The following is a 26304-nucleotide window of genomic DNA, read 5'->3' as shown; positions in this document are numbered from 1 at the left end:
GTGAGTATTAGTTTTCTACAGCCAGTGTGTATTGGTCATTTACAGCCAGTGTGTATTGGTCTTTTCCAGTCCGTGTATTTGTCATTTAGAGACAGTGTGTATTGGTCTTTCACAGCAAGTGTGTATTCGTCTTCTACCGCCAGTGTGTATTGGTCTTTTACAGGCAGCATACTTTGGTCTTTTACAGCCAGTGTGTATTGCTCATTTACAAGAAGTATGAATTGGTCATCTACAGGCAGGATTTATTTTTCTTCTACAGCCAGTGTGTATTGGTCATTTACAGCCAGTGTGTATTGGTCATTTACAGCCAGTGTGTATTGGTGTTTTATAGCCAGTGAGTATTAGTTTCTACAGCCAGTGTGTATTGGTCATTTACAGCCATTGTGTATTGGTCTTTTCCAGTCTGTGTATTTGTCATTTAGAGACAGTGTGTATTGGTTATTTATAGCCAGTGTTTATTGGGCTTTTACAGCCAGTGTGTATTGGTCTTCTACAGCCAGTGTGTATTGCTAATTTACTGCCAGTGTGTATTAGTAATTTACAGCCAGTGTGTATCGGTCTTCTACAGCCAGTGTGTATCGGTCTTCTACAGCCAGTGTGCATTGGTCATTTACAGCCAGTGTGTATCGGTCTTCTACAGCCAGTGTGTATTGGTCATTTACAGCCAGTGTGTACTGGTCATTTACAGCCAGTGTGTATTGTTCATTTACAGCCAGTGTGTATTGGTCTTCTACAGCCAGTGTGTATTGGTCATTTACAGCCAGGGTGTATTGGTCTTCTACAGCCAGTGTGTATTGGTCTTCTACAGCCAGTGTGTATTGGTCATTTACAGCCAGTGTGTTTTGGTCATTTACAGCCAGTGTGTATTGGTCTTCTACAGCCAGTGTGTATTGGTCTTCTACAGCCAGTGTGTATTGGTCTTCTACAGCAAGTGTGTATTGATCTTTTACAGCCAGTGTGTATTGATCTTCTACAGCCAGTGTGTATTGGTCTTCTACAGCCAGTGTGTATTGGTCTTCTACAGCAAGTGTGGATTGATCTTCTACAGCCAGTGTGGATTGATCTTCTACAGCCAGTGTGTATTGGTCTTCTACAGCCAGTGTGGATTGGTCTTCTACAGCAAGTGTGTATTGGTCTTCTACAGCAAGTGTGTATTGATCTTTTACAGCCAGTGTGTATTGATCTTCTACAGCCAGTGTGTATTGGTCTTCTACAGCCAGTGTGTATTGGTCTTCTACAGCCAGTGTGTATTGGTCTTCTACAGCAAGTGTGTATTGATCTTTTACAGCCAGTGTGTATTGATCTTCTACAGCCAGTGTGTATTGGTCTTCTACAGCCAGTGTGTATTGGTCTTCTACAGCAAGTGTGGATTGATCTTCTACAGCCAGTGTGGATTGATCTTCTACAGCCAGTGTGTATTGGTCTTCTACAGCCAGTGTGGATTGATCTTCTACAGCCAGTGTGTATTGGTCTCCTATAGCCAGTGTGTACTGGTCATTTACAGCCAGTGTGTATTGGTCATTTACAGCCAGTATGTATTGATCATTTACAGCCAGTGTGTATTGATCATTTACAGCCCGTGTGTATTGGTCATTTACAGCCAGTGTGTATTGATCATTTACAGCCAGTGTGTATTGGTCATTTACAGCCAGTGTGTATTGATCATTTACAGCCAGTGTGTATTGATCATTTACAGCCCGTGTGTATTGGTCATTTACAGCCAGTGTGTATTCATCTTCTACAGCCAGTGTGTATTGGTCATTTACAGCAAGTATGCATTGATCATTTACAGCCAGTGTGTATTGGTCTTCTACAGCCAGTATATATTGGTCTTCTACAGCAAGTGTGTATTGATCTTCTACAGCCAGTGAGTATTGGTCTTCTACAGCAAGTGTGTATTGATCTTCTACAGCCAGTGTGTATTGGTCTTCTACAGCCAGTGTGTATTGGTCTTCTACAGCCAGTGTGTATTGGTCTCCTATAGCCAGTGTGTACTGGTCTTTTACATACAGTGTGTATTGGTCTTCTACAACCAGTGTGTATTGCTCTTTTACAGCCTGTGTGTATTGGTCATTTACACATTTACAGCCAGTATGTATTGATCATTTACAGCCAGTGTGTATTGATCATTTACAGCCAGTGTGTATTGATCATTTACAGCCAGTGTATTGGTCATTTACAGCCAGTGTGTATTCATCTTCTACAGCCAGTGTGTATTGATCATTTACAGCCAGTGTGTATTGATCATTTACAGCCAGTGTGTATTGCTCTTTTACAGCCTGTGTGTATTGGTCTTCTACAGCCAGTATATATTGGTCTTCTACAGCAAGTGTGTATTGATCTTCTACAGCCAGTGTGTATTGATCTTCTACAGCCAGTGTGTATTGGTCTTCTACAGCCAATGTGTATTGGTCTTTTACAGACAGTGTGTATTGGTCTTCTACAGCCAGTGTGTATTGGTCTTCTGCAGCAAGTGTGTATTGATCTTCTACAGCCAGTGTGTATTGGTCTCCTATAGCCAGTGTGTACTGGTCTTTTACATACAGTGTGTATTGATCTTCTACAGCCAGTGTGTATTGGTCTTCTACAGCCAGTGTGTATTGCTCTTCTACAGCCAGTGTGTATTGCTCTTTTACAGCCTGTGTGTATTGGTCATTTACACATTTACAGCCAGTATGTATTGATCATTTACAGCCAGTGTGTATTGATCATTTACAGCCAGTGTATTGGTCATTTACAGCCAGTGTGTATTCATCTTCTACAGCCAGTGTGTATTGGTCATTTACAGCAAGTATGCATTGATCATTTACAGCCAGTGTGTATTGGTCTTCTACAGCCTGTGTGTATTGGTCTTCTACAGCCTGTGTATATTGGTCTCCTATAGCCAATGTGTGCTGGTCTTTTACAGCCAGTGTGTATTGATCATTTACAGCCAGTGTGTATTGATCATTTACAGCCAGTGTGTATTGCTCTTTTACAGCCTGTGTGTATTGGTCTTCTACAGCCTGTGTATATTGGTCTTCTACAGCCAGTGTGTATTGGTCTTCTACAGCCAGTGTGTATTGATCTTCTACAGCCATTGTGTATTGGTCTTCTACAGCCAGTGTGTATTGGTCTTCTACAGCAAGTGTGTATTGATCTTCTACAGCCAGTGTGTATTGGTCTTCTACAGCCTGTGTATATTGGTCTCCTATAGCCAGTGTGTACTGGTCTTTTACAGACAGTATGTATTGGTCATTTACAGCCAGTGTGTATTGGTCATTTACAGCCAGTATGTATTGATCAATTACAGCCAGTGTGTATTGATCATTTACAGCCAGTGTGTATTGCTCTTTTACAGCCAGTGTGTATTGCTCTTCTACAGCCAGTATGTATTGATCATTTACAGCCAGTGTGTATTGATTTTCTACAGCCAGTGTGTATTGGTCTTCTACATCAAGTGTGTATTGGTCTTTTGCAGTCAGTGTACATTGGTCTTCTACAGCCAGTGTGTATTGGTCTTCTACAGCCAGTGTGTATTGGTCATTTACAGCCAGTGTGTATTGGTCATTTACAGTCAGTGTGTATTGGTGTTTTATAGCCAGTTTGTATTGGTCATTTACAGCCAGTGTGTATTGGTCTTTCACAGCAAGTGTGTATTTGTCTTCTACCGCCAGTGTGTATTGGTCTTTTACAAGAAGTATGAATTGGTCATCTACAGGCAGGATTTATTTTTCTTCTACAGCCAGTGTGTATTGGTGTTTTATAGCCAGTTTGTATTGGTCATTTACAGCCAGTGTGTATTGGTCATTTACAGCCAGTGTGTATTGGTGTTTTATAGCCAGTGAGTATTAGTTTTCTACAGCCAGTGTGTATTGGTCATTTACAGCCAGTGTGTATTGGTCTTTTCCAGTCCGTGTATTTGTCATTTAGAGACAGTGTGTATTGGTCTTTCACAGCAAGTGTGTATTCGTCTTCTACCGCCAGTGTGTATTGGTCTTTTACAGGCAGCATACTTTGGTCTTTTACAGCCAGTGTGTATTGCTCATTTACAAGAAGTATGAATTGGTCATCTACAGGCAGGATTTATTTTTCTTCTACAGCCAGTGTGTATTGGTCATTTACAGCCAGTGTGTATTGGTCATTTACAGCCAGTGTGTATTGGTGTTTTATAGCCAGTGAGTATTAGTTTCTACAGCCAGTGTGTATTGGTCATTTACAGCCATTGTGTATTGGTCTTTTCCAGTCTGTGTATTTGTCATTTAGAGACAGTGTGTATTGGTTATTTATAGCCAGTGTTTATTGGGCTTTTACAGCCAGTGTGTATTGGTCTTCTACAGCCAGTGTGTATTGCTAATTTACTGCCAGTGTGTATTAGTAATTTACAGCCAGTGTGTATTGGTCTTCTACAGCCAGTGTGTATTGGTATGTTACAGCCAGTGTGTATTGGTCTTCTACAGCCAGTGTGTATTGGTCTTCTACAACCAGTGTGTATTGGTCTTCTACAGCCAGTGTGTATTGGTCTTCTACAGCCAGTGTGTATTGATCTTCTACAGCCAGTGTGTATTGGTCTTCTACAGCCAGTGTGTATTGGTCTTCTACAGCCAGTGTGTATTGGTCATTTACTGCCAGTGTGTATTGGTCTTCTACAGCCAGTGTATATTGGTCTTCTACAGCCAGTGTGTATTGATCTTCTACAGCCAGTGTGTATTGATCTTCTACAGCCAGTGTGTATTGGTCTTCTACAGCCAGTGTGTATTGGTCTTCTACAGCCAGTGTGTATTGGTCATTTACTGCCAGTGTGTATTGGTCTTTTACTGCCAGTGTGTATTGGTCTTCTACAGCCAGTGTGTATTGGTCATTTACTGCCAGTGTGTATTGGTCTTCTACAGCCAGTGTGTATTGGTCTTCTACAGCCAGTGTGTATTGGTCTTCTACAGCCAGTGTGTATTGATCTTCTACAGCCAGTGTGTATTGGTCTTCTACAGCCAGTGTGTATTGGTCTTCTACAGCCAGTGTGTATTGGTCATTTACTGCCAGTGTGTATTAGTAATTTACAGCCAGTGTGTATTAGTAATTTACAGCCAGTGTGTATTGGTCATTTACTGCCAGTGTGTATTAGTAATTTACAGCCAGTGTGTAATAGTAATTTACAGCCAGTGTGTATTGTTCATTTACAGCCAGTGTTTATTGCTCTTCTACAGGCAGCATGTATTGGTTTTCTACAGCCAGTGTGTTTTAGTCATTTGTAGTTCTTTATAGTTCATATTAATCCTCATCGATGACCTGAACTGCAGGTGACTCACCTGCCCAGGTATACGTATTGTCCTCATTTTCATTTCTACCTTTTTCCCGCAGGGCAATGAGGCACCCGTGGGCGGGGAGAAGGCGGAGTCAACGCGCTACAGCCGCTCTTATACATCCGGAAGCACGCTGGGAGCGGAGTTTCGGAGGGGGCGGAGCCGGAGACTCTCCTCCAGCTTGCAGGTAATTAAACAGGATGGAGAACATACACCTGAGCATCATTTAATTTCTGTTACTAAACACAAGCTAATAGAATTGTACTGTATGCAATTTCCTACAGGTACCGTGTTGGCTCCGCCCACGTTCACGCTCACCTGAAGTATTGAGTATCATGCCACGCCCCACAACCCTTCCACTGCGCATCCCACCACGGATCGCTATCACACACGCTGACACGGACAGGTAAACACACGATTACATACATGAGCTAATACTCCTGTAACACCTGCTAATACACACAGGCTCAGGGATGCTAACACATACATTTACCCCTCTGCAAGTACACAGGTGAACACACATGCTAGCACTTAGTACATGGTCTCTCTCTCTCTCTCTCTCTCTCTCTCTCTTCTGTCTTCAGTGAGGTGGAGAATGGAGGTGTATCTCCAGCTGATCTCAGTCCAGGTCTGATGCTCCATCCCTCATTCCCTCAATCTCAGAGGAGAGAGAGTTTCCTCTATCGCTCCGACTCTGACTATGACCTGTCACCCAAAACTGTCTCACGCAACTCCTCAGTGGCCAGCGAAGGGTATGATAGGTCTTCTGTAACCAGTATGAGTGTATTAAACATTATGAAAAACCTAAGTCTTCCACATCCAGTATGAGTTTATTTAACACCATCAAACACCACTAGGTCTTCCACATCCAGTATGAGTTTATTAAACACCATCAAACACCACTTGGTCTTCAATATCCAGTATGAGTTTATTAAACACCATCAAACACCACTTGGTCTTCCACATCCAGTAGGAGTTTATTAAACACTATCAAACACCACTTGGTCTTCCACATCCAGTATGAGTTTATTAAACACTATCAAACACCACTTGGTCTTCCACATCCAGTATGAGTTTATTAAACACCATCAAACACCACTTGGTCTTCCACATCCAGTATGAGTTTATTAAGCACTATCAAACACCACTAGGTCTTCCACATCCAGTATGAGTTTATTAAACACTATCAAACACCACTAGGTCTTCCACATCCAATATGAGTTTATTAAACACCATCAAACACCACTTGGTCTTCAATATCCAGTATGAGTTTATTAAGCATGATCAAACACCACTTGGTCTTCCACATCCAGTATGAGTTTATTAAACACCATCAAACACCACTTGGTCTTCCACATCCAGTATGAGTTTATTAAACACTATCAAACACCACTTGGTCTTCCACATCCAGTATGAGTTTATTAAACACCATCAAACACCACTTGGTCTTCCACATCCAGTGTGAGTTTATTAAACACCATCAAACACAGCTTGTTCTTCCACATCCAGTATGAGTTTATTGGTTTATTTGTTGAAAACAAATTTTTATTTGTTCCTCCTTTGTCAGACACACTGCTGAAGATTTCATCGTCACTCCTTTTGCTCAGGTGAGCTGATAAACTTATACTCTAATATTTATTTTCATCGTTGCAGATAAAGGGATTATTACTGTGTTCTACCTTCATGACTGGAAAGCTGCAGCACTGTCTGTGAATATTTTTGAATGTATGATGGTGCTCAGGAAGATAAAATATTGTAGAGCTTATATAAAACTACATTATATCTCTGTTAAAACATTTCACTCCAGTTTGAGTTAGAGTGTGTTATTCTAACTGATTTTTAGGGTTCATTTTGTGAAAAATACAGAATGCATTTTTCTCAACAACAAATGAAAAATGAAACCAACACCAGAAGGAGCTCACATGCTATGTGAGTTTTAACTGAACCAGTTGATTTTAAATAGGGATGCACGTTAAAGACAGAAGGGGCAGTGTGAACAGCAGGAGGTGCCACATTTTTGGGATGACTACTTTTTTCAGCAGGCCCGTTGAAACATCTTGAACCATAGAACCAAGAAACATCTTTGCACACATTGCAGCTCCAAACTGAATATCTTTAGGGCATATGGTACATTGTGAGTTCCTTTGTTTAAAAACTTTTAGAATCATTGCATCTCATTTGTATTACCTGTATTACCTAACTCTAACACTAGAACTGAATCTGCAGGACCACACTGAGGAGATACTTTATGCATTGAGGAAACGTTTGATATCACACTCATTATGTGATTACGAATTTCATAACTGACTACAGTAACCCTGAGAACATCTCAGTGGAGAACTGCACCACACAGATATAAACTGTCTCCTGTATCTTTTCTTCACTTTCCTCTCTTTTTCTCCTGCAATCTCCAGGTGTTGGCTAGTTTACGCTCTGTCAGAAGTAATTTCACAATCCTGGCCAATCTCAGCACTCCCACTGTAAAGTTAGTATCTGTAGTTTGTGCGCTGTCTGTTTTTCTCTCTTCTCTCTTTTTCTCACTCTTTTTCTCTTTCTATGTAGTGAATGCATGTGTTTGTCCACAGGAGGTCTCCACTGAGCAGCCAGTCTTCAGGGCTCAGGAGCTCACTCTCAGGTACACACTTTTAAATACATTGTTCAACTAATGAATCCACTAGTGGGCGCTGTTGGTGGCAGCAGAGTAGAAGGCTAATGAATCCACTAGTCGGTGCAGTTGGTGGCAGCGGAGAAGAAGGCTAATAATCCACTAGTGGGCGCTGTTAGTGGCTGCGGAATAGAAGCCTAATATATCCACTAGTCAGCGCTGTTGGGGCAGCAGAGTTTTTAATTTGCTTTCATTTTTATTTTTTAAGGTATAAGGTGATGAAGTAGGATCCACTCTGATTGTGTTGTAGATCACCAATATCAGCAGTTGACCCTGGAGACTCTGGCTGAACTGGACTGGTGTTTGGATCAGTTAGAGACCATTCAGACTCACCGCTCAGTCAGTGACATGGCATCCAGCAAGGTAACGTCTCAGTCAAGGTCGTTATAAAATCTTTTTTTTTTTTTTTAATTCTCCTTCATTATATAATCAACGTCTATTCTACTTTGTTAGAAATCATTTACTCTTATATGCCAAAATAAAATCTTTTTAATCGTCTTTATAAAATGACTTTCAGTTTTATTATTATAAAATCATCTATTCTACATCATTTTAAAATCATCTTCTGTTTCATGTAATTAAAAAAAATCACTTTCTATTCTGAAACACGAACTTACTGTTTGTTTTTTATCTCTCTGTGGAATCACAGCTCCGTGCTCTTTCCGTGTATGTGTTCTTGTAGTTTAAGCGGATGTTGAACCGGGAGTTATCTCACCTGTCTGAAATGAGTCGCTCGGGAAACCAGGTCTCCGAATATATCTCCAGCACCTTTCTAGGTAAGACTGTGGTGAGCACATGCGAATGACTGTAAAGTAGCTGAATTTACTAAATTAGACCGACTGTCCAGATACTTTTGGATATGCGCTGATGAGCACAAATGTTCTAACTCATCAATGTGCAAGGGCCATGAAGGTGATTCATCTACTCCGAACTGACAGAAGAGCTGCTGTGGCACAATCACAGAAATATTTAACCCTCTGGGCTCCACAGATTCGCCCATGTGTCAAATTCTCTGTCTCTATCCAGCTCACAAATCCAGTTCAAACCCTTCCTGAATCTGTAGAGCCGCCCTTTCCTTTCCATCTCATCACGAAATCGGACAAGACTCACATCCGGAGTTATGAGCCTGTGAAGAGGGGCTGAGATACACGTCATCTGCCTCTCACCATGTGGAGCTGCTGGATTAGTATGTCCATCTACATTCTGAGTGAAACTGACCGACGGACACTCAGGAGATCACTAAGGACTGACCGTCACGCCGGAAACCCTTCATTCTTCATTCAGTCGGAGACTCATGTGAAACGAAGTCAACGAGTTTACAGCTGCCTAAGCTGCTAGCGGGTTTTCATGTGACTGATTTCATTTACTAAGATACTGCGGTGCCATTTAATGATTTATATCAGGATCTTGTGCTCTACACCACATTTAACAGGTAGTCTGTGCAACGACCACAGGATTGGGGATATGTGGTCAAATTTGTGGTCCTCGTAAGGACTCCAGCAGCTGCATTGTGGAACAGTTGGAGCTTATTTAGTAAAGTGTTGGAGCTTCCAGCTAAAAAAAATGGTGTTACAGTAGTTAAGCCTGGACGTTTTAGGGTTAGTATATTATGTAGATTAGTGATGTTACGCAAGTGAATGAATGCGGTTCTAACAATGTTGTAAACAGAGAGGCTGGAATGGAAGATGACATTAGATTTTTTTTACGCTGGTGCTTGGAATGACTGTATGGCCTCTCTGCTTGGGGTCCCAGTAGTAGGACCTTGGGTCCCAGTAGTAGGACCTCAGTTTTGATAGGATTTAGAAGAAAGAAATTGTTGGTCATCCAACTTTTGATATTTTTAACACATTTTTCAAGTTTATTTAGATTCAGAGCCTCATTTGGTTTAGCAGATATGTAAAGTACATGGGCCACCTACCAAAACACCACCGCAGATGGTGACAGTCTTCCCTCATGACAGTGGCCTCCTTTAACGCTGCACACATTATTCAGTGTTTAATTAACATGATTAAGTGTGTGTGCGTGTGTGTGTATGTGTGTTTTGTCTCCAGACCAGCAGAACGAGGTGGAGATTCCGTCTCCGACTCTTAAGGAGAAACCAATGAGCTACATTAGCGGAGTACGAAAACTTTCTCACACCCACAGTCTAGCAAACACACCGCTACCGCGATTCGGAGTCACGACCGAACATGAAGACACACTGGCAGAGGTAACACACACACACACACATCTGTGTGAATCGTGTCAGACAATCAGTGATTTGCCGTTTACCTCCTTCTGCAGCGCCCCCTAATGGCCATTTAAATGTACATCAATTATGATGTTATCAGATCAATTAGAACTTGTCTCTCTGTGTAAAATGTTGCTGAGTTGCTAGTGAGCAGTGAGGGGTGAAGGGGGGGTGAGACCCCCTGCTGTGAAAAACTATTCACACCCCCAAACCAAGTTCAGATGTTGTGAAGATTGTAAAAGTATTGTGATACACTTAATGAATATTGCGATAGTAATGAATGACTGTATATATAACTGTAATAGTATTTAATGTGTATTGTGATAGTATTTAATGAGTATTGGGATCACATTGAAACAGCATTGTGATAACACTGACTGAGTATTTTGATAGTATAGAATGAGTATTGTGATCGTGTTAAAAGAGTATTGTGATATTGAATGGGTATTGTAATATTATTGCATGAATACATTGATAATACTGAACGAGCATTTTGGTAGCACTGAAAGAGTATTGTGATCGTATTGAATGAGTACTGTAGTAGTGTTGAATGAGTATTGTAACAGTATTGAAAGTACTGAATGAGTATTGTGGTTGACGTATTGTGTTAATAATACAGACTCCAGAATGATGCACTACTTCAGATATCTGTGTATTACCAGAGCTGCTGTTATAAAGACTGTAAATATTAAAATATGTATTTTTATAATCTGGAGGTTGGTCTGTCTGTCTATGTGTCTGTAGGTGATGGAGGATTTGAATAAGTGGAAGTTCAATATCTTCCAAGTAGCTGAGCTCTCCAATAACAGGCCGCTCAGCTGCATCATGTACTCCATATTCCAGGTGGGTGTTAACGTTTAAAGACCTGCTGCAGTCAAAAGCATCAATCTTTAGATGGATTACTCTGATTATTTAGACAGATATCTGTGTCAGATGCTGTGCATACAAGCTTCTACAAGGTTCTGTCTGCATTCAGTTCAGCTTTTAAGATGCTGAAGATTCAAACTCCAATCATAAATATTGATATTACATGAGGGAAAATGTAAGGCTGCTGTTTCACTGTGGCATAATGCAGTTCACTGTTTTAATTTTCAGATATTTGTACAGATTTCATTAGGCAAGCTGCTGTGTGTGTGCATGCCTGTGTATACATGTGTGTGTATAAATGTGTGTCTGTGTGTGTGTGTGTGTGTGTGTGTGTGTGTCTGTGTGTAGGAGAGAGATCTGTTGAAGACATTCAGAGTTCCAGTCGATACGTTCGTCTCATACGTGATGACCCTGGAGGATCATTACCATAGCAACGTAGCGTATCACAACAGCCTCCATGCTGCTGACGTCACTCAGAGTATCCACTGCCTGCTGTCCACTCCGGCTCTGGACGTGAGTCAACTGTCCACTACAGCTCAAAATTCAACATCGCAACTCAATCACAGTGTAAACGGGTTCAGATTGTATTTAACTCAATCACAGTGTAAACAGGTTTAGATCGTATATAACTCAATCACAGTGTAAACGGGTTCAGATCGTATTTAACTCAGAGTGTAAATGGGTTTAGATCATATATAACTCAATCACAATGTAAACAGGTTTAGATCATATATAACTCAATCACAGTGTAAACGGGTTTAGATCATATATAACTCAATCACAGTGTAAACGGGTTTAGATCGTATATAACTCAATCACAGTGTAAATGGGGTTTAGATCATATATAACTCAATCACAGTGTAAATGGGTTTAGATCGTATATAACTCAATCACAGTGTAAACGGGGTTTAGATCGTATATAACTCAATCACAGTGTAAACAGGGTTTAGATCATATTTAACTCAATCACAGTGTAAACGGGTTTAGATCGTATATAACTCAATCACAGTGTAAATGGGTTTAGATCATATTTAACTCAATCACAGTGTAAACGGGGTTTAGATCATATATAACTCAATCACAGTGTAAACGGGTTTAGATCATATATAACTCAATCACAGTGTAAACGCGTTTAGATCGTATATAACTCAATCACAGTGTAAACGCGTTTAGATCGTATATAACTCAATCACAGTGTAAACAGGGTTTAGATCGTATATAACTCAATCACAGTGTAAACAGGGTTTAGATCATATTTAACTCAGAGTGTAAATGGGTTTAGATCATATATAACTCAATCACAATGTAAACAGGTTTAGATCATATATAACTCAATCACAGTGTAAACGGGTTTAGATCATATATAACTCAATCACAGTGTAAACGGGTTCAGATCGTATTTAACTCAGAGTGTAAATGGGTTTAGATCATATATAACTCAATCACAATGTAAACAGGTTTAGATCATATATAACTCAATCACAGTGTAAACGGGTTTAGATAATATATAACTCAATCACAGTGTAAACGGGTTTAGATCGTATATAACTCAATCACAGTGTAAACGGGGTTTAGATCGTATATAACTCAATCACAGTGTAAACAGGGTTTAGATCATATTTAACTCAATCACAGTGTAAACGGGTTTAGATTGTATATAACTCAATCACAGTGTAAATGGGTTTAGATCATATTTAACTCAATCACAGTGTAAACGGGGTTTAGATCATATTTAACTCAATCACAGTGTAAACGGGTTTAGATCATATATAACTCAATCACAGTGTAAACGCGTTTAGATCGTATATAACTCAATCACAGTGTAAACGCGTTTAGATCGTATATAACTCAATCACAGTGTAAACAGGGTTTAGATCGTATATAACTCAATCACAGTGTGAACGGGGTTTAGATCATATTTAACTCAATCACAGTGTAAATGGGTTTAGATCGTATATAACTCAATCACAGTGTAAATGGGGTTTAGATCGTATATAACTCAATCACAGTGTAAACAGGGTTTAGATCGTATATAACTCAATCACAGTGTAAACGGGGTTTAGATCGTATATAACTCAATCACAGTGTAAACGGGTTTAGATTGTATATAACTCAATCACAGTGTAAATGGGTTTAGATCATATTTAACTCAATCACAGTGTAAACGGGGTTTAGATCATATTTAACTCAATCACAGTGTAAACGGGTTTAGATCATATATAACTCAATCACAGTGTAAACGCGTTTAGATCGTATATAACTCAATCACAGTGTAAACGCGTTTAGATCGTATATAACTCAATCACAGTGTAAACAGGGTTTAGATCGTATATAACTCAATCACAGTGTAAACGGGGTTTAGATCATATTTAACTCAATCACAGTGTAAATGGGTTTAGATCGTATATAACTCAATCACAGTGTAAACAGGGTTTAGATCGTATATAACTCAATCACAGTGTAAACAGGGTTTAGATCGTATATAACTCAATCACAGTGTAAACAGGGTTTAGATCGTATATAACTCAATCACAGTGTAAACGGGTTTAGATCGTATATAACTCAATCACAGTGTAAACGGGTTTAGATCGTATATAACTCAATCACAGTGTAAACGGGTTTAGATCGTATATAACTCAATCACAGTGTAAACGGGTTTAGATCATATATAACTCAATCACAGTGTAAACGCGTTTTGATCGTTTTTAACTCAATCACAGTGTAAACGGGTTTAGATCATATATAACTCAATCACAGTGTAAACGGGGTTTAGATCGTTTTTAACTCAATTACAGTGTAAACGCGTTTAGATCATATATAACTCAATCACAGTGTAAATGGGTTTAGATCGTTTTTAACTCAATTACAGTGTAAACGGGTTTAGATCGTTTTTAACTCAATCACAGTGTAAACGGGTTTAGATCATATATAACTCAATCACAGTGTAAACGGGGTTTAGATCGTTTTTAACTCAATTACAGTGTAAACGGGTTTAGATCGTTTTTAACTCAATCACAGTGTAAACGGGTTTAGATCATATATAACTCAATCACAGTGTAAATGGGTTTAGATCGTTTTTAACTCAATTACAGTGTAAACGCGTTTTGATCGTTTTTAACTCAATCACAGTGTAAACGGGTTTAGATCATATATAACTCAATCACAGTGTAAACGGGGTTTAGATCGTTTTTAACTCAATTACAGTGTAAACGGGTTTAGATCGTTTTTAACTCAATCACAGTGTAAACGGGTTTAGATCATATATAACTCAATCACAGTGTAAACGGGGTTTAGATCGTTTTTAACTCAATTACAGTGTAAACGGGTTTAGATCGTTTTTAACTCAATCACAGTGTAAACGGGTTTAGATCATATATAACTCAATCACAGTGTAAACGGGGTTTAGATCGTTTTTAACTCAATTACAGTGTAAACGGGTTTAGATCGTTTTTAACTCAATTACAGTGTAAACGGGGTTTAGATCGTTTTTAACTCAATTACAGTGTAAACGGGTTTAGATCGTTTTTAACTCAATTACAGTATAAATTGGTTGAGATTATGAATGAAATCATTTTTCAAATCGTTTTCAAGACTCGGTTGTTTATGTTCAATGCAGAGTGAGTTAATAAACACAGAAAGAACTAAATGAGCTGTCTCAGTCAGGATGAATGATTCGGTATTAAACATTAGAGTTTTTAACTATTTCTGTTTAAATCGTTCTTCTCTGCTTCTCTTTAGCACTCTTTAGATCAGATCTCAGACCACTCTCTGTCTCTCTCTGTCTTTCTCTTGGCCTCTCTCTCTCTCTCTCTCTCTCTCTCTCTCTATATATATATATATATATATATATATATATATATATATATATATCTTTCAGGCTGTCTTCACTGATCTGGAGATTTTAGCTGCTCTCTTTGCTGCTGCCATTCATGACGTAGATCATCCTGGAGTCTCCAACCAATTCCTCATCAACACCAGTGAGGCACTTGCTTCTGATAAATATGTGCAGTTAGAGCTGGAAACATGGAATTCTCTCTCTCTCTGTCTTTTTCTCTCTCCCTCTCTCCCTCTCTGTCTCTCTCTCTCTCTGCTCTATCTCTCTCTGCGCGCTCTCTCTGCTCTCTCTCTCGATCTGCTCTATCTCTCTCTCTGCTCTTTCTCTCTCTCTGTGCTCTCTCTCTCGATCTGCTCTCTCTCTGCGCTCTCTCTCTCGATCTGCTCTCTCTCTGCGCTCTCTCTCGATCTGCTCCCTCTCTGCTCTATCTCTCTCTGCTGTCTCTCTCTCTCTGCTCTTTCTCTCTCTCTGTGCTCTCTCTCTTGATCTGCTCTATCTCTCTCTCTGCACTCTCTCGATCTGCTCTATCTCTCTCTCTCTCTGCTCTCTCTCTTGATCTGCTCTCTCTCTGCGCGCTCTCTCTCGATCTGCTCTCTCTCTCTCTGTGCTCTTTTTCTCTCTCTCGCTCTGCTCTATCTCTCTCTCTGTCTGTCTCTCTCTGTGCTCTCTCGATCTACTCTATCTGTCTCTCTCTCTCTCGATCTGCTCTGTCTCTCTCTGCACTCTCTCTCGATCTGCTCTATCTGTCTCTCTCTGCGCTCTCTCTCGATCTGCTCTATCTGTCTCTCTGCGCTCTCTCTCGATCTGCTCTATCTCTCTCTCTCTGCGCTCTCTCTCTGCGCTCTCTCTCTCGATCTGCTCTATCTCTCTCTCTCTGCGCTCTCTCTCTCTCTCTGCGCGCTCTCTCTCTCTCTGCGCGCTCTCTCTCTCTGCGCGCTCTCTCTCTGAGCGCTCTCTCTCTATCTGAGCGCTCTATCTCTCTCTGCGCTCTCTCTGCACTCTCTCTCTCTCTCTGCTCTCTCTCTTGATCTGCTCTATCTCTCTCTACTCTCTCTCGATCTGCTCTCTCTCTCTCGATCTGCTCTCTCTCTCTTGATCTGCTCTATCTCTCTCTCTCTGCGCTCTCTCTCTCGATCTGCTCTATCTCTCTCTCTCTGCGCTCTCCCTCTCAATCTGCTCTATCTCTCTCTCTGCTCTCTCTGCTCTCCAGTGAGGCACTTGCTTCTGATAAATATGTGCAGTTAGAGCTGGAAACATGGAATTCTCTCTCTCTCTCTGTCTTTTTCTCTCTCCCTCTCTCTCTCTCTGCTCTATCTCTCTCTGCGCGCTCTCTCTGCTCTCTCTCTCGATCTGCTCTATCTCTCTCTTTGTCTGTCTCTCTCTGCGCTCTCTCGATCTACTCTATCTGTCTCTCTCTGCACTCTCTCTCTCGATCTGCTCTGTCTCTCTCTGCGCTCTCTCTTGATCTGCTCTATCTGTCTCTCTCTGCGCTCTCTCTCGATCTGCTCTATCTCTCTCTCTCTGCGCTCTCTCTCTTGATCTGCTCTCTCTCTCTCTGCGCGCTCTCTCTCTCTGAGCGCTCTCTCTCTCTCGATCTGCTCCATCTCTCTCGATCTGCTCTATCTCTCTCTCTGAGCGCTCTCTCTATCTGAGCGCTCTATCTCTCTCTGCGCTCTCTCTGCACTCTCTCTCTCTCTCTCGATCTGCTCTATCTCTCTCTGCTCTCTCTCGATCTACTCTCTCTCGATCTGCTCTCTCTCTCTGCACTCTCTCTCTTGATCTGCTCTCTCTCTCTCTCGATCTGCTCTATCTCTCTCTCTCTCTGTGCTCTCTCTCTCGATCTGCTCTCTCTCTCTCTGCTCTCTCTCTCTCTCTGCACTCTCTCTCTTGATCTGCTCTAACTCTCTCTGCACGCTCTCTCTCTGCGCTCTCTCTCTCGATCTGCTCTATCTCTCTCTGTGCTCTCTCTCTCTCGATCTGCTCCATCTCTCTCGATCTGCTCTATCTCTCTCTCTGAGCGCTCTCTCTATCTGAGCGCTCTATCTCTCTCTGCGCTCTCTCTGCACTCTCTCTCTCTCTCTCGATCTGCTCTATCTCTCTCTGCTCTCTCTCGATCTACTCTCTCTCGATCTGCTCTCTCTCTCTGCACTCTCTCTCTTGATCTGCTCTCTCTCTCTCTCTCTCGATCTGCTCTATCTCTCTCTCTCTCTGTGCTCTCTCTCTCGATCTGCTCTCTCTCTCTCTGCTCTCTCTCTCGATCTGCTCTATCTCTCTCTGCACTCTCTCTCTTGATCTGCTCTAACTCTCTCTGCACGCTCTCTCTCTGCGCTCTCTCTCTCGATCTGCTCTATCTCTCTCTGTGCTCTCTCTCTCTCTCTGCTCTCTCTTGATCTGCTCTCTCTCTCTCTGCTCTCTCTCTCGATCTGCTCTCTCTCTCTTGATCTGCTCTCTCTCTCTCGATCTGCTCTATCTCTCTCTCTGCGCTCTCTCTCTCGATCTGCTCTATCTCTCTCTCTCTCTGCGCTCTCCCTCTCGATCTGCTCTATCTCTCTCTCTGCTCTCTCTGCTCTCTCTCAATCTGCTCTATCTCTCTCTCTCTGCGCTCTCTCTCTCCATCTGCTCTATCTCTCTCTCTCTGCGCTCTCTCTCGATCTGCTCTATCTCTCTCTCTGCTCTCTCTGCTCTATCTCTCTCTGCTCTCTCTGCTCTATCTCTCTCTGCTCTCTCTGCTCTATCTCTCTCTCTCTGCGCTCTCTCTCGATCTGCTCTATCTCTCTCTCTGCTCTCTCTGCTCTATCTCTCTCTGCTCTCTCTGCTCTATCTCTCTCTCTCTGCGCTCTCTCTCGATCTGCTCTATCTCTCTCTCTGCGCTCTCTCTCGATCTGCTGTTTCTCTCTCTCTCTGCTCTCTCCATCTTGCTCTGCTCTATCTCTCTCTCTGTCTCTCTTACAGACTCTGAGTTGGCTCTGATGTATAATGATGAGTCTGTATCTCTCTCTCTCTCTCTCTCTCTCTCTCTCTCTCTCTGTGTCTCTCTTTCAGACTCCGAGTTGGCTCTGATGTATAATGATGAGTCTGTGTTAGAGAATCATCATCTGGCTGTGGGCTTTAAGCTTCTTCACCAGGAGAACTGCGACATCTTCCAGAACCTCAGCAAGAGGCAGAGGCAGAGTCTACGCAAGCTTGTCATAGACATGGTACACGGCACACACTCAGAACAGATAACGTTCTGGCCCATTCACAGTGTAAACTGGAGTTCTCAAATCGGCTCCTTCTGGAATCTCCAGTGGTGTTCCTCAGGGCTTAGTGCTCGGTCCCTCATCACTCCATCCAAGATCCCTCAAGTTTCTTACTGTACTGATGAGCTTTTTCAGGGTGTTTGAGCTGTTTATCAATCAATTATTATTAGCAACATTGGTTTGGACTTTAAGCAGTTGATACTTTGGTACAGTTGGTGGCACTGTGTCATTTATGCTGTAGACAAGAAGATTTGATTGTTAAGGCCTTTTTGAATGTATAGAACCAGTGAAAGATTATTTTTTTTATATTCTTCACAATTAATGTTCAGATTTAAGATTGAAATAATAATGATGATGAATATAATAATAATAATAATACTTAAAGTGCCCATTGATATTGAATGAAATAAAATTTTGAACTAAGCGAGTCTCACTTGTGCAGGTGTTGGCTACTGACATGTCGAAGCACATGACCCTCCTGGCTGATCTGAAGACGATGGTGGAGACGAAGAAGGTGACGAGCTCTGGCGTGCTGCTGCTGGATAATTACACTGAGCGCATACAGGTGAGAGTCAGTGATTCAGCTGAGAGTGATTCAGGTGATAGTGAGCGATTCAGGTGAGAGTCATTGACTCAGCTATTTTCAGGTGAGAGTCAGAGATTCAGGACAGAGTCAGTGATTCAGCTTCAGAATCAGAATCAGAAGAAGTTTTATTGCCATTGTCAATGAACAGGATTCACAGACTAGGAATTTGCTTCGGCATGAAGGTGCAACATAAAAACAAGTAGTAATAGGCCTGCAAAATTAAGTCCACATAAATAAATACTCTATGCAAATATAAAATATAGATAGAATGAATAAAAATAAAAATACAAAAGGCATGTACAACAGTACTATATACAACAGTGCACGTGGAGTAGTGTGGTTGGTTAGTGTAGTGGTTAACACCTCTGCCTTCTACACGGTAGACTGGGGTTCAATCCCCACCTGGGCAAACACCCTACACTATACCAATAAGAGTCCTTGGGCAAGACTCCTAACACTGCCTTGGCCTACCTATGTAAAAAAATGATAAAATTGTAAGTCGCTCTGGATAAGAGCGTCAGCCAAATGCCATAAATGTAAATTCAAGTAAAGTGACCAAGGCAGGGATATAAAGAGGTAAGTGACGTGATTATATATTGTTCTTGAGTCCAATGGCAGAGGGGAAGAAACTGTTCCTGTGGCGGGAGGTTCTGGTCCGAATGGACCGAAGCCTCCTGCCCGAGGGGAGTGGATCAAATGTGATTCAGGTGAGAATCAGTGATTAAAGTGAGTCAATGAGTTAGTGATACAGATGAGAGTCAGTGATTGAGGTTAGAGTCAGTAATTTAAGTGAGAATCAGTTATTAATGTGAGTCAGTGAGTCAGACGAGAGTTAATGATACAGATGAGAGTCAGTGATTGAGGTGAGAGTCAGTGATTGAGGTGAGAGTCAGTTATTAATATGAATCAGTGAGTCGGATGAGAGTTAATAATACAGATGAGAGTCAATGATAGAGATGAGAATCAGTGATTCAGGTGAAAATCAGTGATTCACTTGAGAGTCAGCATTTCAGCTGAGAGTGATTCAGGTGAGAATCAGTGATTCAGGTGTGAGCGATTCAGGTGAGAATCAGTGATTCAGGTGTGAGCGATTCAGGTGAGAGTGATTCAGGTGAAAGTGATTCAAATGAGAATCAGCAATTCAGGTAAGAGTCAGTGATTCAGCTATTTTCAGGTGAGAGTCAGAGATTCAGGACAGAGTCAGTGATTCAGCTTAAAGTGATTAAAGTGAGTCAATGAGTTAGTGATACAGATGAGAGTCAGTGATTGAGGTTAGAGTCAGTAATTGTGGTGAGAGTCAGTGATTGAGGTGAGAGTCAGTTATTAATATGAATCAGTGAGTCGGATGAGAGTTAATAATACAGATGATAGTCAATGATAGAGATGAGAATCAGTGATTCAGGTGAAAATCAGTGATTCAGGTGTGAGCGATTCAGGTGAGAGTGATTCAGGTAAGAGTCAGTGATTCAGGTGAGTTGTCAGGTGTTAGATCTACAGTACAGGTGTGAATGTTCGAATAATAAAGGTGCTGTTTGTGGTGTGCAGGTGCTGCGGACCATGATGCACTGCGCTGATCTGAGTAACCCCACCAAACCGCTGGTTCTGTACAAACAGTGGACGGAGAGAATTATGGAGGAGTTCTTCAGACAGGGTGACCGAGAGAGAGAGAGAGGGATGGAGATCAGCGCCATGTGTGATAAACACACTGCCTCCGTGGAGAAGAGTCAGGTACCACCTTTACAGCTCACACCTTTACTGCTCACAACTTCAGATTTCACACCTTCACAGCTCAGACCATCAGATTCACACCTTCACAGTTCACACCTTCACAGCTCACACCTTCACGTTTCACACCTTCACATTTCACACCTTCACAGCTCAGACCATCAGATTTCACTCCTTCACAGCTCACACCTTCACATTTCACAACTTTACAGCTCACACCTTCACATTTCACAACTTTACAGCTCACACCTTCACATTTCACAACTTTACAGCTCACACCTTCACATTTCACACCTTCACAGCTCACACCTTTACAGCTCACACCTTTACAGCTCACACCTTCACATTTCACACCTTCACAGCTCACACCTTCACATTTCACACCTTCACAGCTCACACCTTTACAGCTCACACCTTTACAGCTCACACCTTCACATTTCATACCTTCACATTTCACAACTTTACAGCTCACACCTTCACAGCTCACACCTTCACATTTCACACCTTCACAGCTCACACCTTCACATTTCACAACTTTACAGCTCACACCTTCACATTTCACAACTTTACAGCTCACACCTTCACAGCTCACACCTTTACAGCTCACACCTTCACAGCTCACACCTTCACAGCTCACACCTTCACAGCTCACACCTTCACAGCTCACAACTTTACAGCTCACACCTTTACAGCTCACACCTTCACATTTCACACCTTCACAGCTCACACCTTTACAGCTCACACCTTCACATTTCACACCTTCACAGCTCACACCTTTACAGCTCACACCTTCACATTTCACAGCTTCGCAACTCACACCGTCACATTTCACACCTTCACATTTCATAGTTTCACAGCTCACACCTTCACATTTTATACCTTCACAGCTCACACCTTCACATTTCACAATTTCACAACTTAAACCTTCACAGTTCACACTTTTACAGCTCACACCTCCACAGCTCACACCTTCACAGCTTACACTTTCACAGTTCACACCTTCACATTTCACACTTTGACAATTCATACCTTCACAGCTCACACCTTCACATCTCACACCTTCAGAGCTCATACCTTTACAGTTCACACCTTCACATTTCATACCTTCACTGCTCACACCTTCACATTTCACATCTTCACAGCTTACGCCTTCATATTTCACAGCTTCGCAGCTCACACCTTCAGTTTACACATTCACAGCTCATATCTTCACATTTCACAGCTTCGCAGCTCACACCTTCACATTTCATACCTTCACAGCTCACACCTTCACAGTTCATACTTTCACAGTTAACACCTTCACAGTTTATGCTTTCACAGCTCACACCTCCACATTTCACAACTTTACAGTGCACACCTTTACAACTCACACCTTCACACCTTCACAGCTCTAACTTTTACAGCTCACACCTTTACATTTCGTACTTTCACAGCTCACACCTTCACATTTCACATCTTTGCAGTTCACACCTTTACATTTCACACCTGCACAGCGCACACCTTTACATTTCACACTTTTACAGTTCACATCTCCACACTTCACACCTTTACAGTTCACACATTCACACCTTCTCAGCTCACACCTCCACAGCTCACACCTTTATCCTTAAACTGAGAGCACCCCCTGCTGTTTATCAGAGCACCCCTGCTGTTTATCAGAGTACCTCCCCTGCTGTTTATCAGAGCATCACTGTCTCATCAGTTTCAGTCTCCATTTCCCTAAAGCTTTAGCCGAGCGCACTGACGTTACTCCTCCTAATAAACAGTAACACATTCACTGTAATATTTCATCATCACCATTAACACAGGAGTTGAGTCAGCAGCATCTGAGATTTTTAAAATGCAGTGTTAGAAAAGAAAAACATCTCCCAGTGAAAGCCGCGTTTTACAGTAGTGATAAATGGAGGTCATTATGCTGGTAGTGAACTACGCTGCCTGACTCAGCCACCTACAAACCATAGAATCTGACCTTAAACAGAAATTAGGACCCCGTTGGGGTTCATCCTAAAGTTAGAACAGGATTTAGGAGGTTTAGTCTAGTTAGGATGTTTGTGTGATGCTGTTTTCTTATCTGTAGTTAATGATGAGATTATGAAGGTAGGAACTCTCATTCTGGAAATTCAGTCCCTACTGAAGTCGTCATGGAGGTTAGAAAATCTCTGCTTGGTCTTCGTGCTCTCTGTTCAGTATGATGTGCTGACAGTGTTGTTCTTTGAGTGTCTAACTTGTGTATTCTGAATGTAGAAGAGTGAATCAACAAGGAGGTTGCTAGGGTGTTCCTAAGTAGTTGCTATGGTGTTCCAGGTGGTTGTTATGAGTGGTTGCACTTTTCTAATCAATATTATTATTTCTTTGATTTTATTCCTGATATGAATTCAACAGGACACTGTGTTTTTGTGTTTGTAGGTGGGGTTCATAGACTACATTGTCCACCCTTTGTGGGAGACATGGGGTGACCTTGTCCATCCAGACGCTCAGGAGATCCTGGACACTCTACAGGAGAACCGAGACTGGTACCAGAGTGCCGTCCCTCAGAGTCCTTCACCGCCACCGGACAGAGAGAAAACTCACACTGACCGGTTCCAGTTCCCCATCACACTGCATGAGGAGGAGGACACACATACCTACAACAACCACACACACACACTCAACCACACACACACTCTCAACCACCACAACCACACAGAGCCACAGCTAGAACAGGAACCAGAACCAGATCAAGAACTGGAGCAGGAACCAGAGCAAGACCTGGAACAGGAACCAGAGCAGGAACTGGATCCAGAACCAGAGCAAGACCTGGAACAGGAATCAGAGCAGGAACTTGAACCAGAACCAGAGCGAGACCTGGAACAGAAACCAGAGCAGGAAACGAAGCATGAGCCAGAGCAGGAACCAGAACAGGAACCAGAACAGGAACCTGAAACAGAACCAGAGCAGGAACTTGAGCAGGTTCAAGAACCAGAGCAGGAACCAGAACAGGAACCAGAACCAGAGCAGGAAACAGAAGTAGAACTGGAGCAAGAACCTGAGCAGTTCAACAGCATTGAAGAGGAGGAGAGAGGAGATGGAGAAGTGAAGGTAGAAGATGGAGAAGCAGATGTAGCAGGAGAGATGGAGGAAGGAGGCAGAGATGATGTGGAAGGAATAGAAGCAGATAGAAATGGTGAGGTAGATGGAGAAGAAAGAGTAGAAGAAGAAGAGGAGGAGAGAGAAGAAGAAGGGGAAGTAGGAGAGGGTGAAGGAGAGGATAGAGATGGAGATGAAGAGAAAGAAGAAGAAACAGAAATATTAGAAGACAGAGAAGAGGATGAAGAAACAGAAGAAAGAGAGGGTGGAGGTGTAGAAGATGAAAGAGGGGATGGAGAGGAAGAAGAAGAGGAAGAAATTGAGTGAGGCTACGAGATCTAAGAGATAAAGCAGGAGGGACTGAAAAAGAAAAGGAAGAATAAATGAAGAAGAAAGAAAGTGAATGATTTCCAGGCTGAAAGTGAAGCTGAACTTTAGTGAGCAATACTGCCCCCTACAGCACGGAAACAATACGCCCCCCACACCAATCACAACTACCACTCAGGAGGAAAAGAGAGAGAGAGAGAGTGTGTGTATGTTTCACTCGTGGGGGGGTAGCTGCCTTCAGTGTTCTTCTTTGTCGTCATCATCATCATCATCATCATCATCATCCTCTCTTTATCCATCGCTCCAGCCAGAATGGAGAGTTCCAGCTCCAGCTTGCTGAATGCAGAGTAAAACATTATTGATCCTTTTTGATTTATATATATATAATCACTGTTGTTGGAACAAAACCTTGCATCTCAAAAATGTTAACTTTACAAAAGAAGAAAAAAACATATTTTACTTCTAATGTCTGTGTTTACATGCAAAGATTTTTGCCAAGATTTTAGTGTTTATGCTCACTCTATTCAACAATACGATGAAAATCGTTGTTTACATGCTCACTAATCGGATCCAAAATGACGTGCATGCGTAGAGAACTTCTTAAAGTAAAAGTTACCGTGACAGCGAACATCACAAGAGTCCGGTCAGAGTGAGATGAGCAGCAGTGAGCAGTGATTGTGTTTTTAACTGCTTTAAAATGACGTCAGACTCAGGAAAACCTCCTTCACACGTCCTTATTAAAGAAGGCCGAGAGGAAGACGTCGTGCTCTGAGACACATAAGCTGGACGTCCGTCCCACCGCCGTCTTTTAAAGATCAGAGCATGAACTTCGTCTCCTCTGCAGACCAGTTTCTATTCCGAATGGCTTCAATTGGACTATTCCGATTGAAGTCTATACATGGACACTATTAGCCAGATTATTAATGGATTATTAGGATGCATGTAAACGTGGCAACTGTAAGTTAAAGGGACCAGAATTTTTCCCCAAGTCATTGCAAGCAGTTTCTCTTGGTTAAATCAAATTTGGCCTTTTCTTTTTTATATATATATATATATATATATATATATATATAAAGTCGCTGTCAGAACAAAATATCTGGAATTGTCTGAAGTTTTACATCTGAGTTTGTAAACTACATCTGCCCTTTACATTGTGTCTGACAATAGAAATGGTCTATATACACATCCTTGTATCCACTGACCATATAGTTTCACTCTGTAATTCTACAGTTACAGACTGTAGTCCATCTATTTCTCTGCATGCTTTGTTAGCCTGTTCTTCAGTGGTCAGGACGCCCACAGGACCCTCACAGTGCCGGTACTATTAGAGTGGTGGGTTATTCTCAGCACAGCAGTAATACTGACGTGGTGGTGGTATGTTAGTGTGTGTTGTGCTGCTTAAACACTGTGCCCACTTACTGTCCACTCTTTTGGACACTGCTATGCGACCACTGAAGAACAGGTTAACAAAGTCACACAGAAACAGATGGACTACAGTCTGTAACTGTAGAAGTACAGAGTGAAACTATATGGTCAGTTGAGCTGATAAGATGGACAGTCAGTGTATGTATGTATATATGTATGTATTAATGTGAAGAGAGTCTATTTATGGAAATATGTGTCTCAGAAATGTGCAATAATGAGGCAGCTTCCTCCTGAGTGGAACAGAGAGAGAGAGAGAGAGAGAGACAGAGAGAGAGAGACCTATAGAGAGACCAGACTGCACTCATCTGTAAATCTTTCACTGCCAGCTCCCCCAGTGGAACCCAACCTCCACAGCTCCTGTAGCATTCCAGACTTTTAAAAGAGACACACCGTCTCCAGCATGCAGGACCTCAGAGGGACCCCAGCAGTCCCTCATTGGGACCTCAGTGAGAACCTAGTGAGATCCCAGTGGGACCTTAGTGGAACCTCAGAGAGAACCCAGCTGTCCCTCATTGGGACCTAAATGGGAACCTCACACGATCTCAGTGGGACCTCAGTGAGAACCCAATGAGATTCCAGAGGGACGTTAGTGGGACACAGACCCTAGTGGGGCCGCAGTGGGATCTCAATGGGACCTCAAAGAGACCCCAATGGAACCTCAGTATGACCCCAGCAGGAGGAACCCTGTGTAACCGACACTGTGCTGAGAGACTTTTAATTTTCCCTCCATTTTTGTCGGAAGGGAAAACATTTGAACTGAAAGGTGGAGAAATGGACCTTTCCCACAAGGCCTTTCACCTGGAGTGCATGGACACTGCATGAATCTGTAGCAATGCATTGTGAGCCGGGGAAGTCAGGCAGCTGTAATTGGCTCTGCTGAGGCTCCTCCCCCTTCCTGTGTACAGTAGTGATGTATTTTAACACTGTAAAGACGTCACAGTAAACGAGACCGATTCTCATCACCATCAAACTCCTCTGATCTTCAGCCTCAGTTCTTTCCTGAACAACCTTTGTTCATACTAATAGTCTTCTGAGATTGTGTCGTTGTCACATTATGCCC

At 42.0% G+C, this 26304-nt stretch overlaps 1 protein-coding gene across 4 annotated transcripts in view; it reads left to right on the top strand.

Moving 5' to 3' along the window:
- Positions 1-25283, top strand: part of LOC108414961 (cAMP-specific 3',5'-cyclic phosphodiesterase 4B-like) — a 33408-nt gene extending 8125 nt beyond the window's left edge. For all 4 annotated transcript variants that reach the window (XM_037543749.1, XM_037543747.1, XM_017687895.2 and 1 more), the window contains 16 exons: positions 5338-5466; positions 5564-5685; positions 5864-6031; positions 6847-6886; positions 7694-7764; positions 7865-7914; positions 8195-8307; positions 8627-8720; positions 9996-10153; positions 10919-11017; positions 11390-11554; positions 14919-15018; positions 17919-18073; positions 18558-18680; positions 20247-20429; positions 22833-25283. In XM_037543749.1, coding sequence (XP_037399646.1) covers positions 5338-5466; positions 5564-5685; positions 5864-6031; positions 6847-6886; positions 7694-7764; positions 7865-7914; positions 8195-8307; positions 8627-8720; positions 9996-10153; positions 10919-11017; positions 11390-11554; positions 14919-15018; positions 17919-18073; positions 18558-18680; positions 20247-20429; positions 22833-23819 — 2757 coding nt within the window. In that variant the 3' untranslated portion in view covers positions 23820-25283. The remainder of the gene's footprint in view (positions 1-5337; positions 5467-5563; positions 5686-5863; positions 6032-6846; positions 6887-7693; positions 7765-7864; positions 7915-8194; positions 8308-8626; positions 8721-9995; positions 10154-10918; positions 11018-11389; positions 11555-14918; positions 15019-17918; positions 18074-18557; positions 18681-20246; positions 20430-22832) is intronic.
- The last annotated feature ends 1021 nt before the right edge of the window (positions 25284-26304 follow it).

The sequence above is a fragment of the Pygocentrus nattereri genome, chromosome 12, assembly GCF_015220715.1.
Source record: "Pygocentrus nattereri isolate fPygNat1 chromosome 12, fPygNat1.pri, whole genome shotgun sequence".
NCBI classification, from domain to species: Eukaryota; Metazoa; Chordata; class Actinopteri; order Characiformes; family Serrasalmidae; genus Pygocentrus; species Pygocentrus nattereri.
The sequence above is the reverse complement of the archived record's forward strand: the minus strand, read 5'-3'. Positions and strand labels throughout refer to the sequence as shown.